The sequence below is a fragment of the Hyalella azteca genome, unplaced genomic scaffold (genome assembly GCF_000764305.2).
Source record: "Hyalella azteca isolate HAZT.00-mixed unplaced genomic scaffold, Hazt_2.0.2 contig4363, whole genome shotgun sequence".
NCBI classification, from domain to species: Eukaryota; Metazoa; Arthropoda; class Malacostraca; order Amphipoda; family Hyalellidae; genus Hyalella; species Hyalella azteca.
The window spans coordinates 302,502-318,289 of NW_025934582.1; the positions used below are offsets into that span (position 1 = coordinate 302,502).

A 15,788-nucleotide genomic window follows, 5' to 3' on the forward strand; every position below is an offset into this window, starting at 1 on the left:
ACCTGCAAGAAAACAACCTGGTGATGCAATATCATCAGGTGTGAGCAATTCACAGCGGAGATGTGGGCGAGCTGCATGCTTGTGTACTGAATATGCTGTTGCCAAGCAGAGCCTAACTTCTAGAAATCTCAGCAACGACGTAGCAGATTACCGAGAAAAGATAGTCCGAGGCTCTCCGAGAACAGAGCATGAATTTCTTTGTATTTCATATGCCCAAAACTTAGAATAACAGCGCGATGAAAGTTGAAAAACAATCAAAATCATAGCGTTAGGATGCATTTAGTTATTAGTACTAGTAATGAACGTATAATTAAGGTAAATAGCATTCAATTCAGTTTCAAATTTATTTTTATTTGAATACCATTAGGTTTAAAAATATGGAAACACAATTGCTAAATATCTGTATACAGTTTTCCGAACCTCATCTTTAACTTCCTATTTTATCCAAATTCAATTGACAATTTCCGTCTTTGATACGATTTTACAATGAAAAAAATAGAATTGAATAATATGGTATATTTAGTTGAAATTGTTCGTTATTTACGAGTGATACATACTGGACGACTTCTTACTTGTGGCATCAAAACTCTAACATCATCGTTTTCTTAAACTGTATCGTACCATTATCACGGAGTCACTCTGCAACATAACATCCATCATAAACACAGCCTTACGCTGAAACGTGCCAACAGCGACGAATTCAAAATTTGTCATGATATCAAGTATCATAATCATTTTTCGACGTCTCATAACAGAAACCTACCATATTATCACTGCCCCAAGCTGCAACTTATCATCAATGTCTCAGATGATATCAACTATCAAACTTAAACGTCCCAGTAACAAAAAATATTTTTTACGGATACAAAAAGAGACAACAACATTCAATACTACTATCGTCAGTTTGTACTTCCATTATGGATCCATTTCCGTTTATATCAATAGTCATTTCACCCTTAACGTAGAAGGATCAATCAAGCCGGATGGGGTTTGTGCACCGTCGTGTACGGTGTAGTACCTGTAAGGTCAGTAATATGATGCGCAGTGGCAATCGGTTTTGTGGCTTCACGAAATCATGATTTGAGAGCTTTTCAGCCGTTCACTCTAGCCCTCTCGCACGAGTTCGAGTTACGTGCAAATCCAATCATTGGAAGCTCAGTAATGAGCAATTATGATACATTTAAGCTCGGTATTACGTTGAATTATTGGTAAAATACTCACCACTCGTGTCGCGTGTCATTCTGCAGACAGGATGCGTAGCTATAAGATCCTGCCAGTCCTGTTGGAAACTGTCGTCCATCTCCATTGTTGGAGTCGGGGCCATACTAATCTCAACACAACCAAATCACAGGGAACGATGGAGAAGTTCGGTACAAGATAATCTTTATCGGCTTTCGCTTACACCTTTTTCCAATTTCTCCAAGAAATTCTACAGAATCCCCCTCAAATCTGAGATAATCAGTGATTGAGCAAAATTGTTCAATTTTCCACCTCTCTTTTCACCGTTCCAGTTGTCTAGCAATCGCAGCTTGCGGCAAGTACTGGTTTTTTTTAAGCCTAACGCTGACAGGGAAGCAGTTCGCGGGCACAAGTACTGGATTACATGGAACAGTTGTAAGGCCTGAATGGATCGCCCGATGCACGTATTACCTCTACCAGTCTACCTTGATGATTGTGTATAAGAAAGATGCGACGACACTGTCTTCAGTTAAGCATCAGTTGTAAATGAGATAACTCTTGAACATTATTTCCCAGTTGGATTCAGGGGCTCTCAGTAATTTTTTTCTTGATTACATTCACTTGAAGGTCGAACAAGGTCTTCTTAGTCTTCACTTCTTGACTTTCGGGTAGAAAAGGTTGTATTGCTCGCCAAAATATCGGTACAGCTGACGCAAACTCATCAGCGGCTCTGCTCAGTTACGGACAATCTAAGTTTATGAAATGACAGTGTTGATTCAAGTAATACCATGTGTTATTGTGTCAGCGCGTACCTGATGAACCCAACAGCGCTAGTGAAAAAAAAAATAAACAAACGAACAGCTCTGCAAGGGAGATAAACTAACACAAAGCAGATGAACCGCCGTGGAATAGATTTATTTTCACAGAACTATGAAATGGCAAAAATCACTTGCGAGTCCGTATTCTTTGTGGAAGAGACACGCATCCTCTCTCGAGGTTTTAAAGTGAATGGAAACTTTTATAATCATTGGGTGCACTATATATACGGGCAAAGTCGATGGACAAGCCCAGCGGCCAGTAAAGGTGAGAGCAAGGACAGTAAACGGAACGGCGCACACACACGCTGCGGTCTGGTTTAGAACTGCGGTCGTGTGGCACCAGGCACATCAACACCGTGAAGTGATCACCTCACCACCACACTCGCCTGCTGCTTGGCTAGCATCACCACCACGAGCATGCGCCGTAGCTGCTGTGAGCTTGCCACAGCTGGACAAGACCGCCAGAAGCTTTCATACATATCAAAAAGATTGGTGTCATTAACACTATCACTTTGATAATTTATTACACCTCAGAGCAAAACCTAACTTTACCATATAAATGATAAATTTACTGCATAAACATAATTAGCGAGTGAATATGAATTAAATACCGTACCTACAACGTAGAATGGAGTAATAGAATGAAAATCCCGCTGACGTGTATCAGAGAAACCTCACTTGTAAAAATTCTAATGCTCAAAACTAATTTTTTTGAGGTATTATCATCACATGCAAAGTCAGGAAACACACGTGTCGTTTTCGCATGCGGATGCACACAATTAATGACGTACCGTTCTTGAGGAAGTAGTTGCAAGACCTTACTTACAGTAACGGCCGCACGTGCTTGCCGTCCTCCACTAGAAATGCTTCCTAATAATTTTGAACATATGCTGCAAATTTTAGTTAGTGCTTCCTGAACGCAATACGAATAATTGTTCAGTAAAATTTTATACTGTAAAGTTAATTGACGTTGGCGCCATTTTTGAGAATACTCACATGGTTTTCGAGTCTTGCACTGTTTTAGTGATTTTCACTCGAAATGGCGAACATGCAGCTAGGTGTTTCAACGGCCCAAACAATTGAAAATGTATTTACCTGTTGACTTGAACAAATCAAATAAAACAGGAAATTTCAATTCAATTTCAGCGTGTCAATTGCTTCTAAAGCGTTTTCAAGTCTTACTACAAGATGGACAACAATCAGCTAAAATAAATAAGTCTAAATCACAGTTGTCTAGGTGTCATTGTTTTAAAAGACCGACCATGGGTTCAGCCATGGTTGAATTAATACTTGAATTAATACCATACTTGAATTAATACCATGGTTGAATTAATAAAATTAATATTAATTCAACCATGGGTTCAGCTTCCTCTGAAAATAGACTGGAATGTCGGCAAATCGCTCACCCGAGAGGCATGATGTGATCAAAAATGCGCGGAGCATGTAAATGGAGGCCACTTCTCAGCGAGACATTGCTGTGTTAATTGAATTATTTGCGTGGTTTTAACTGCCGTGAGCACTGCATACCTTATTGCAAGTAAGTATGAAATATATTGAAATTAATAATGAACGGAATTAATACTGAAATACATGGTTTTTCTTCAAGTATGGCACAGCACTTTAATGCAACGTTTCCCAAGTAGTTTCGCACGAATATAAGCGATATATTGTGTGACTTAACTTGACTATAAATTTTGTAACGATCCGATTGCTATATAATTCTTGTGAGCCAATCAAACATAAAAATATATGTATGGCTAGTATTATATTGTTATCATACGAGGGCGGTAAATTGAGTGAAGTGGCACTGTTAGCACTTGCATAGAATAAAATTGTCTTCGTATATAAAAATTTATCCATATGGAAGTATATGTTCAATTGTTAACATAATACTTCAATGTCAACTTTATATTAGCTGGACTGAGCTACAGAAAACCTTCATGGAGTCGCAATAGTAGTCCAAAATTTATTTAGTGGTACGGACCTTTACCCGTAATAGTTCACAATAGAACAACTAATCTGAAATTCCTCATTCTTCCCCTAGATTGTTTTCAAAGCCTCACGGTCTTGACAGGGTCTTTCCCATCATAGGCCTCATTGTAAATGCGATCCTTATCCAGGATCCTTCCAAGACGACAAGACGTCAGTACAATCGCCCAGACGGTGGGGTCTCAATAGAGTTATGGGTATGGCCCGGACGGTTGCAGTCAAGTAGCTGAAAAGATGTAGCATAAAAAATCCTGGTTTTTGCGTAGCGTACTTTGCCTTTTACCTGTATTGGTGGTCCAGGCTAGACCATCAGGCCCAGGCTCTGTCGGAGGTTAGGTACTTGTCGGTTGAGTACGTAGATGATATCATTTAACATTATATCTTATAGAATTATTACTTGTCCGGTTGGGTACGTAAGTGCTATCCTCCTTTATTATTTCAGTGTTCTATAGGTAGTTCAAGAAGGTCATTCAATTTTTAGATAGTTCACACAAAGTAAATCCCTGCGGCTTCGAAACTCACAACCTAGTGGTTGGTTCTAGGGTTGTCAAGTCGGTACGTCTGGGCATGGAGTGTAAAGTCTTTAATCTTGTAGCGTCATTCGCAGTAAGTGCAGGAATAACTTCCGAACGCTCGAAGACACTGAGCTAGAATTGGTTACTTGGTTAAGATACGGCGCAGCACCGACGAAGATATTATATATAGCGCCCTGAAAATATACGTTCTTCTTTCGACAAGACGTTCATGAAAGCGCTTGTTTACTGAACCATGCATCTACCCGAAAATCTCTCCTTGATCTTTCTCTGATTCGTGGACTAACGTATACTTGACGCTAAGTCTGCAAGTCAGTCAGTGCTTCAGAAACGTGATTCGTGATTAATACTTATTTTGACAGAGAATTGCGAAAACTCCTCGGGGATGAAACCTTGCAACTTAACTCTCCGGGAACATAACTTTCAACTTGAATTATACGTAAACTATTGAGTGTAGCAACAACGTGAGGACGTTTGTAGGCAACAGAAAATATTTTAAAGTTGTCGTACGTGGCGGAAACGTTCAGTGCACGTCATTTGCGCTCACTGGCTAGTAGTAACGTATAAATCAGATGTGTGACAATATTGCTCCGGTTACTCGTGTCAGGCGGTAGAGGGTTAATTTGATTGAACCCGCCATTTAATTAAGGTTACACACCGTTTTTACAGCGAGTTTTTGTTTCCTCCATACACAGCAGCTGAATTATCCTACGAATTAGAATAACATTTCAAGATTTGTCGATCATGTTGATCTCGCGTTCAGCTATGTAACGAGGAAAATAAACTTTTCGTAAATTACCTATTAATTCTAGTTTTGAAGAAAATGCATTGAATGACGGTTACTTGTATCATGGTTTGGCCAAGTGAATGTTTAATTGGCGCTCTAGATCTCCTAAGATTCATGACAAATTTTCACTTTCTGACCCAGTGGTGAATTGCAAAAATTTGATTTTCACGCGAAGCTGAGCCGTTTCTTGTGTCTCGTATACATTTGTCGCTAGTATTCTGTTTTTTTTTTCTCTCATCACTGAGAGAAAAAAATAATAGAATAGAGAATAATTGTGGTAGAGTGTTTGTACTGAATACAGATGGCATGTTAGCGGTGCTATATGCTCTGTCGGTCTACCGTCTTGTCCTTGTGAGAAAGTACACGTTTCGTATTATACCCTAAGAAGCTAGTTCACCACAACCGCCAAGATGAAACCTAACCGACGCTTAACTGCATAACAATTGTACGATATGTCGTGTGTGAAATTTGAGTGAACTAATTCAAAATGAAGCTAATGTTTTCCTTTTGAAACATCAGGAACCCGCAAGCAGAAAATCGCGTATAGTAATGGTGTCGTACACGCCGGAAGTAATTAGCGTGATTATGATGCTCGCAGTTCGCGTGGGTGCCGAACTAGACAAGAAAGGAGACTTCGGGACAGCTTCAGAACATGGGACGTTAGTACGGTATCTATCGCATTCGGTATTACTTTAGATTAAGTGCATCAAAAAAAAAGTTTTTTTTAATTAAATGTTTTTTGGGTGTAGATTAAGAATCTGAAATCCGTTTTTGGCGGCGGTCAGCATCGGAAATTTTTAATGGAACCTGTTCCTAAGTGGACCTAACCTGCGAGGTTTTCGTTGATCGGCTAGGTTTTTTCTATGTTTGGAGTCCGTCCGGCGGCCGGAAAAACCTAGCCAATAAGTTTTTTCTATGTATGGACTTTGGAGTCCGTCCGGCGACCGGAAAAACCTAGCCAATAGGTTTTTTCTATGTTTGGAGTCCGTCCGGCGACCGGAAAAACCTAGCCAATCAACGAAAACCTCGCAGGTTAGGTCCAGTTAGGAACAGGTTCTATTAAACATTTCCGATGCTGACCGCCGCCAAAAACGGATTTCAGATTCTTAATCTACCCTCCAAAAAACATATAATTAAAAAAACACCCTTTTTGGGTGCACTTAATCTAAAGTATTACCTCGCATTCCTGCAATGTTCATATTCTTTCATTTTTGTGGGAGCATCCGCGTGAAGTGATTCATATCAATCGGCACGTTTGATTGTTCAAGTTTAATGCTTTTGTTTTAGTCAGGATCGTATTCATATGAATGCAATGAACTCCGCTACAGAAATCAGACATCGACTTCTTTGAACCGAACATTAAATGTTTAACATCTTTAAACTGAACTTATAAAACTGAATGAAATAAAATTTAATATTGCTTTGATTTCACTCGAAATTTAGTTTACGTGTGTGCTACGTTTTGGCCAACAGTTGAATGGATGCATGAAATCAATCGAAGTACCTAGAGTATTACGTCTCAGTTCTGAAATGATTAATGATAACTTAGAGACGTATTAGTCTCAGGCAGCCCGCACTGCGGGCGCATTAAAATTTGATCACGATAGACGCATGTGTGACTTCATTCATACCAGACGCTTTGTGTCCCATCAATGCACACTGCATAGTGAAGTCAAATGAGTGTTGTTACCTCATCAATGAATATAGCATAAATTATCCTCCAGCACCACTGAAATTTTTGTTCATAATGATTTGCGCCGTGTTTCAGTGACTCGCCTAGTGGTCGTGTGGTGCTGTTGCTAAGCTTCAGCGGCCTCAACAAGCAGTACCTGGACACCTTCGATCTGCCCAACTTGCTGTACCTGCGCGACCAAGGCCCGCACCCCGTCAACTTTGAGTGAGTTGCCCAACCGCTCGAGCTGTAAGAAACCCTTTGAATTAGCCTCTTAATTGGGCACGAGCTGCTGGTTACTCAATGAGCTCCTAATAAGGAACTGGCTGATAGTTCCATGGCTAACTCATGGCATATTGGCTATTATTTTCTCATTAGTAGTCAAGGGCTGTTCACGCTCACATATGGCTCTACTACACTGGGGAAGCAGAAGCTGTATGAACCCTCAGGAACCGTTCATAGGGTAATCGCCACTCGAACCCAGAGATTCTTTAGTAGGAATGGGCTCAGAGATTCCCTTTTACCACGAATTGAGCCTGGATAGCAAGATTTTTTCGTATCTTAATCATTTTACTCGCTTCACTTTGACCAGTTTCTCACTGATTTCCGCTATTTTTTGATGAAATTTTGACCTATGGTGCTCTAATATTTCGCTCACACCGCAGGCCTCAGTACCCTGGTACAAGTGCGCCCAACTCGTTCGGTATGGTGACGGGCGTGTATCCCGAGACTCATGGCGTGTTGGCCCAAGCTTTGTACGACTCCACACTCGGCAGAGTCCTCACATCCAACGATCCTGAGATGTATACTCAGAACCCGAACGTCACTCCACTTTGGGTAAAGACTGGGGAGTAATTGCAGTGAACACTTTACATAAAACTGTTGCAGCCGGCTGTGTCGCATGGGACAATTTTGAAAGTTAAATATGGAATTAAAGGAGACTATTTACTGACTTACTTTATAAAATAAGGAGTAGAAAGGATAATGGTAAGATCTATTATGCGCAGGCTGTCTTCACCGATGGGCACGAAAAACAAATCCAATGACTGTCGAGTACACGAAAAGTGGATAGTTTTGATGGTTAATATTCATCAACATTGGACGTAACGACCATATCGGCATCATTTTATCTATGGATTACTATTCTACGAATTTATATTATATATTTACGAGTTGGTAATTATATTCCCGCAGATTTTAAACGAACAGCGGGGAGGAGTGAGTGCGTGCATCATGTGGCCAGGCTGTGAATATCCATTTTCTGGGAGACGACCGACTTACTTTGTCCCTCAGAGCTCCAGGCCTTCCTTCACGTTCACGGACGCCTTTGACCTGGCGGTTGCTTTCGCCACTGCCAGGTTCAGCGCATCCGATTACCGCCGTTATGTCGTTGGAGATAATACGCGTGCCGAAGAATCCCCGGGCAACGTCAATGAACACGGAAGGAAAGGACCCTCGATTGCCGAAAGTACTTCAAACATCTGGAGTCTCCATCATCTCAGCCCAAGTGTTGAGCATTGGTACACTAGTGAGCGCGAGGAGAAATATGTGCCAGTGAAGATCGAGAAAGAGAGCAACAATTTGGACGAAGTTAAGCGAATAGTTGATTCGGCAAGCGACGCAGATAATAACATTTCTAGCATGGAAAAATCTCTATCTAATCCTAATTATCAAAATGATTCTAGGAGAATATTGAATGCATCTGATGATTATAATCGATACGAATTCGCCACTTTATCCGAAGAGAGCCTCATTTTTACCTTGAATGAAAAAATGCGCGCTAATTTTATTCTGATGAGATTTGAAGAGCCACACACCACGGCTGAACTGTACGGCCCAACATCGACTCAAATGGAGGATATTCTTCACAAGGTTCTGGCGAATTTATTTCTTGAATTTTCTGTCCGTGACACCGCTTATGGAGCACGGGATGACTATAGCATGCTAAGAACCTAGGATATTCCGATGGTTTACTTATTGGATCGTATGTTTCGGAATGAACTATTTCGTGCATGATCATCAATTGAACAACATGACTACATTAGAAATTCGTCGATGCATTGATGACGCTTGCAATAGATTATTTAAATAATTTGACAGTTCAGTACCGAGGTTCATATTACTTCCATCCTAATTTTACCCTACATTCTAGCTCGACGACAGTCTGCTGTACCTGCATTTGTTGCTTCAAGAGCACGACCTTCATCACAAAGTTGAGTTGGTATTGGTGAGCGACCTATGCTCGGTACCCTTTGGTCCTCCTCTTGAGCCCTCGCTCAAACTGAAGAATGCCGGTCATAAAACCCCGGATTTATCAGGATCCATAAAAATGACTGGGGTTGAAAGGAATTACAATGCGGAAGAACCCACACCTGGGTTGCAGGAAACTTCGGACGACTTCATTATGGATTTAGCAGCCATTTTGCAAGGCCAAAACGTCACTCTAGTGGGAGAAACTCCCCTTCTCCACATTTGGCCTAATCAAGGTATCAAATTCGGTGACGTCCATCTCGAAATCACTAGGATATGTTGCGTAAACGAGTAATAATGGGAAGGATGTTGAAAAAATTCGTTTTTACTAAATTAATGGCTAAGATGGACTGCTCTTGTTTGAAGAGTTATATTCACTGCAGTTTCATATTTTTGTAGGCACGTGACATTAAAAACGTGGAGACAAATTAGAAATAATTATGAGAATGACCGTAGAAAGTGTGTATTTCGGTACAAATTTGAAACTCGACGAATTCATTTGACTGATTGTTTTTTTCCCGCAGGTTCTAATGAGCTCAAGATTTTGAATTTACTTGAAAACTACTCAAATCGGAGCCATTTCAGTGTCGTCAAGAAACGTGAAGTAAAACTCTGGCATTTCAGGTAGATGACATTGTATTAACTTTCATTAGTGCGTTCATTGAATAATTGCAACACTATAAGTCACCTGATTTATGTCTTCTTTGATCCGTAGCAATAAGTGTTCTTTTTTCCCAGTCAAAATCCTCGGATTGCTGACATTCTAGCCGAAGCTAATCCTGGCTTCGCATTCGTCGATAAGAGGAGAGGTGAGTGACAAGCGACGCGACTTCAACTCATTTCTTATCTTTTCAAAATTACGCTCAATATAGGTGCTTATGCACGAGGCTAATATTAGCTGCAAGTTTTCGCACTCCAAATATTGTCATGATTTATTCTTCAGATGCGAGTAGGCTAGCTGGTTCATTTGCGTCGGATGCAGTTGAAGTTGTTAATGTGCCGTCTAGCATTAACGGTATGGCTGCCGCTCTGTATCCTGCTTGAGGCAAATGTTTCTAATGTTATTACGTATTAACTATGTCTTGTCCCAACGACGACGGTTCTAAGAACGTCAAGAGGTGTTCAGATGATGTTGAACTCTTCTTATATATACTTTAAAAGTATGATCTACTGTGGAATGTACGTGGCGATAAATATTAAAAAAAAAACTTATTAAGAAAGTAATATTTTAAAACGGCAACGAGAGACCTTATTAGGCATTTCACCCTCACTCTACGCTGATCTACAAAGGTTTCCCCTCTTCAGCTCGAGTTGCAAATATGCCACCAACTGCTTCACCTTCCCTATTCCACCGTATGCAGACCACACTCAACTGCTTCCAACAACGCACTGGCCCTGGATGCGAAAATACTGTTTACCAAATACTGTCCTCGTGAATAAGCTTTCAGCCGGCAAAACTGGGAGTGTAAAAACTTCACCTACTCGTAGCTAATAAGCTACTTGCGCAGCGCAGCTACTAGCCCCGTGTATAAGCGCCTCAGGAAACAACTCGTATGTACAATTAAGTATCGATCCTATGATTTAAACGCAAGCTCCAAAAATTTATCCATTTTTAAAGGTGCCTGTACACGAGGAAAGTTTCTGCCGATAGTATCAGCGCATACTATTATTCGTTTCTAGTTTTATCGGCGCAAAGCTTTTACACCTGGAAGTATTAGCTGACAGTATTTTCTCACACGTAAGAAGACATCGGCTGGTATTGGCGCTCTGTGAAAGAATTTGTAACGTGACAATGCGAGTGAGTTTCACGAGGCTTTTGATAAAGCAGTTACTAAAATTGTTTTCATTCTAGTTGAGAAGGTGAAATACTTTGTCAATCAACAGAGTGTGGGTGAAAGAATGGGTAGGACTCAGAGATAACTTATGAGCACCATCGCCTTGGTTTCGTGAATTTACAGAGCGACTCAGATTCGCGCACTTTTCAATTTTTACTAACACCAATACTAGCCAAATCTATTAGTGGCTAATATTATCCTCTTGTACAGGTGTCTTAACGGAACGTCCATATTCGATTGATTAGTTTCAGAAACCTTGCTTTTCGATTGGAGAAGAACTAACGTTTGGGCTCGGATCTGAATTTTAGTATGATATCGTGCCACATTTATTAAGTTCACTTACTGTCGTATCGCATGCTCTTTATGCCATTTACTCGGAGAGTTTTTACTATTTATCCCGAACTAATATTTGCATTTTAAACTCATGAGCAACAAGGTTTTATGTTTAAGTAAGAACATCCATGCTCTCATGAAAACTTTGTCAATCAACAGAGTGTGGGTGAAAGAATGGTTCTAGTTGAGAAGGTAAAAAACTTTGTCAATCAACAGAGTGTGGGTGAAAGAATGGGTAGGACTCAGAGATAACTTATGAGCACCATCGCCTTGGTTTCGTGAATTTAAAGAGCGACTCAGATTCGCGCACTTTTCAGTTTTTACTAACACTAATACTAGCCAAATCTACTAGTGGCTAATATTATTCCCTTGTACAGGTGTCTTAACGGAACATCCATATTCGATTGATTAGTTTTAGAAACCTTGCTTTTCGATTGGAGAAGAACAAACGTTTATGCTCGGATCTGAATTTTAATGATATCGTGCCACATGTATTAAGTTCACTTACTGTCGTATCGCATGCTCTTTATGCCATTTACTCAGAGAGTTTTTACTATTTATCCCGAACTAATATTTGCATTTTAAACTCATGAGCAACAAGGTTTTATGTTTAAGTAAGAACATCCATGCTCTCATGTGTTTTATCGAACAGCAAACAAGTTAGAGACTTGGCGAGCAGTAAGGGCTCTACCTACACTAAAATGCACGGAGCAGTCGGAGCCAGTCATGTTGATGGCTGGGCCCTCCTTTCCGCACAACCGAGAAGGTGGGATACCAAAGCTCTACCCTTTCTTCTTAGCTGATACCTGCGTGTCTTTCCAAGTTTTAAAGGCAGTAAAATTGATGCGTGTCCAGAAAGCAGCGTAACTGTCTATCTCAGGAACGAACTGATAGGTACATTGTTAAACTTTGCATGCGTTTGATAGGTTTTTAGTGTCAAACTGGATTTATATACTGGATGAGTTCTTCCAGTATATTTTATCACAACCTCCTGCTTTAGTGGTACGCTGGTATAGTGAGAGAATTACAAATATTTATAGTCTACATTGTTAAACTTTGCATGCGTTTGATGGGTTTTTAGTGTCAAACTGGATTTATATACTGGAAGAGTTCTTCCAGTATATTATCACAACCTCCTGCTTTAGCGGCACGCTCGTATAGTGAGAGAATTACAAATATTTATAGTCTGCGAAAATAATGGATCACGTTAAACACAAGTTTGTATTACTTGTAGTGTCTTCAATGCAAGCCATTGATGTGTTCGCTGTGGTGACCCGCCTTCTGAACCTCACGGCTACGCCCAACAATGCATCCATGATAGCAGTCGACGAGCTCTTCAATGCTTCTCCACGCACCTTAGAGAATAAGGTCCTCATGGCTGCTGCCATATGCGGTGAGTTCCACTATACTCGTACGTCTGCAGAAATATCTGATAAGGTTATTCAACAGGTTGGAGGAAGTGAGCGTTCAAGAGTTAGGTTTTAATAATAATATAATAGCGGTTTCAGCGTTTAGTCGACGATTCTGACCAGAAACTGGCGCACAGAGCTGGGATCGAACCCGCGCCCTCTCTGTTTCTATCTTGGTACTCTGAACTATAACCACTGGGCCACCCTAAAGTAGCTATAGTTCTCGTAGTAAACGAAACGGAACCTACTAATATAAAACGATTAATCGATAAGGAAATTCATACTAGTAGGACGACAAACAGTTGGAGTTTATCCGGCGCATTGAGGGAGAATTGTCTAATGTAGTGACTTGTGATGACATCATAATCAACGGTAGAATGAAAAAATTGTCTTGTAGAACCAAGGAAAACCAAGTGCAGAATCACAAAATGCAGCTCAATGACTGTGCAATTACTTATGCAATAACTGTCTGCTAAGGTAGCAGTATAAAATTTGACTTACCTATCATACTAACCATTTAAAACAGCTCTGCTTGTGACGATCGGGCTGTTGTTTGTGTTTGTGCGCTTGTACAAACAGCCCAGGGACATGGTCTATGAAACTGCTTACCGCAGCGCAGTTTACAGGACCACCGTTCAGCCGACGGTCTCTTTCAGCCCTACCAACAGGTATCTCTGAAGCTGAAATATGATTTACGCCTTCGTGATGTGAATCATATTGATTTATCACGTATATTTTAGGTTTTACATTTGACAATTATAAACAATGTACAAAATATTTTACTTTCAATAGTACACTAAGTGGGATGAGCGAAATGCGTTAATGAGGACCAATGTGAGGGAAACTTTAAGACACATTTTTACATTCAATAACATTATAATCCATTTCCTTAGCGGAAGACAATGGTTTCTAACCTTTGCAAATTTAACCCCCACTTTGAAAATTCTTGGTGCTTTGGAATACTGGCATAAAAATGTAACGCATAACCTGGCATAAAACTGTTACGCACAGTAAATATCACAATAAGGAATCGGCCATTATCTTTCACACAATAAATATTAACTAGATTTGATAATAGAATTTATGTTTTTGCGAGTAGCAGATGGGACGGCACTAGTGAAGTGGTGTTCGTGAAGCAGCCGGACCCTCATACGGCGCCGCTATCAACCCTGGCGTCACCCATCATCACTCAGACGTCGCCTACATCAGCGTCAGATGAGCAAGATCTGGGCTCACGACACAGCAATGCAAGGCAGTCCACTCGATCTTCTCTCGACAGGAGCGAGCTCGACAACGAGACCGCGAGTCTCATAACTAGCAACATGCTCCCCGACCAGTCTAGTGATATTTAGGGTTATTAAAACCCGCTGAAATATTTAGAAAAAAAGGCGATGAGGTTAAGTTAGTAAGATCTAGAGGAGGATGTCGTTATTTAGGAAGGAGAAAATTATTTCCAGGCATTTAAGTTCTCTCTAAGAAAAGTGTTTGATTAGAAGTTCCAACAAATGGCCTTGCAAAACTTGATACTGTCAGCTCAGTTTTTTTTTCCAGTATGTGAATGGTAACAATGGGTAACATCAATAGCATTCTGATCATCCTCCGTGTACATTATTTCCATTCGGGGAAGCTTATAAATTGGACGATCGATATTTTAATCTGTGTGCATCAAACGATTGATATAATATATGTAGAATAAAGAATAATAAATAAACGAATAAAGTTAATAAAAGGTCAGTTAAACCTTTTTCATTTTTTTATTAGGAACAAAATGCGACATGAACGCTAGGTACCAAATATGTACATCAGGGTCGTTGTTCATTGGAAGAATAGAACTGAAATATTTCCATAAGACATCAAACAAAATGAGATTTCCCTTACGCCGTTGGCCTAAACGAGGAGAAAAATATAATATATCATGAACCTTTAGTAAGCAACTCAAGTTCTGTCATATATATCTAGATTAAATCAAAGTCCATCCTAGGTACCCTATAACCTTTATTACTGCTATAGTTTCCTGTCCTATTGAGAGCTACATCAACGCATATACTTAGAATGATAAAGCCTTGATGGTTCTTTGATTAAACCCGCCGGTCAATGAGAATAATTAAAGATTCAAACATGGCTAAACCCGCTTTGCAACGAGAGATAGACGTGTTGAAACTAAAAATTACTTCCAAGTTGAGGCAAACAAATTAATTAAAGTTGTGGCATTACCAATGTAATGGTAATGTCAGAACTCGCTAAGAACCTGCCAATAGCAGCATCAGTTAGGTTAGGTTAGGTTGACATCTCTTCTTTACTACTGGGCGGAAAAGGGTTCTTAGATTCCCTCGTTACCACATCTTGAGCCGGTTTAGCTGACATTCCGCAACTTGTCTTGGGATAGACCTCATTACATCAACTAGTGATATTATTGGCTTTGCGGGCTCCTCTTTATTTTTTTATTTTTTTATTTTATTTTTTTTTAAACGAATAAAAAATTATTTATTTCCTCTCTTTTATTGACATCATTGGCGTGTGCATCATCTTGCCGTAGAATTTAGTTGTCTGGTTTCAACTACAGGTCAAGTTTTAAAGCTGTCATTGTTTTCATGACATGGCACACATTTTTGAAATTCAGCTATAGCAAGCAGTGTTTCATTCATTAATTGTATACGCCACCGGCAATAATTTTACTGTATATAACTTGCAAGACGAGTCATGACAATATGTTCAAGCTTTTTCCAATACTCTATTTAAATTAAAATAACATTAATTCATCTTGTCGCACACAAACTCCACCGGCACGAGATCAGATCAATTCTTATTACATACATTACATACTACTAACCAGACAAATTATGATGGTCTTTGTAAACATAAAACTTTAATCAGAACCACATACAGGCCACACAAAAAAAAAACATCATAATAAGTGTGAGGAGGCAGCTTATAAAAGTCGCCCTCTGCACTTTTTTGCCCCGCAGTAACAATATTTGACTTT

General features: G+C 39.9%; 2 protein-coding genes across 3 annotated transcripts in view; one reads left to right on the forward strand and one right to left on the reverse strand.

The window, feature by feature from the left end:
• LOC108673076 (6-phosphofructo-2-kinase/fructose-2,6-bisphosphatase-like) overlaps positions 1-2,334 on the reverse strand; it is a 29,856-nt gene extending 27,522 nt beyond the window's left edge. For both annotated transcript variants that reach the window (XM_018160853.2, XM_018160852.2), the window contains exon 1: positions 1,222-2,334. In XM_018160853.2, the coding sequence (XP_018016342.1) occupies positions 1,222-1,324 (103 nt within the window). In that variant the 5' untranslated portion in view covers positions 1,325-2,334. The remainder of the gene's footprint in view (positions 1-1,221) is intronic.
• A 3,506-nt stretch (positions 2,335-5,840) lies between these two features.
• LOC108673068 lies at positions 5,841-14,402 on the forward strand. The gene is made up of 11 exons (XM_018160846.2): positions 5,841-5,965; positions 7,075-7,203; positions 7,644-7,815; positions 8,173-8,850; positions 9,131-9,464; positions 9,753-9,852; positions 9,967-10,037; positions 12,049-12,162; positions 12,631-12,789; positions 13,332-13,473; positions 13,905-14,402. The coding sequence occupies exons 1-11, from the start codon at positions 5,856-5,858 to the stop codon at positions 14,155-14,157; spliced, it is 2,262 nt and encodes a 753-aa protein (XP_018016335.1). The 5' UTR covers positions 5,841-5,855; the 3' UTR covers positions 14,158-14,402.
• The last annotated feature ends 1,386 nt before the right edge of the window (positions 14,403-15,788 follow it).

Coding starts and splice junctions, on each gene's coding strand:
- LOC108673068 (XM_018160846.2), top strand. CDS start 5,856: ATGGTGTCGTACACGCCGGAAGTAATTAGCGTGATTATGATGCTCGCA. Junction 8,851..9,130: donor TGGAGGATATTCTTCACAAG/GTTCTGGCGAAT, acceptor CCTACATTCTAG/CTCGACGACAGTCTGCTGTA. Junction 9,465..9,752: donor CCACATTTGGCCTAATCAAG/GTATCAAATTCG, acceptor TTTTTCCCGCAG/GTTCTAATGAGCTCAAGATT.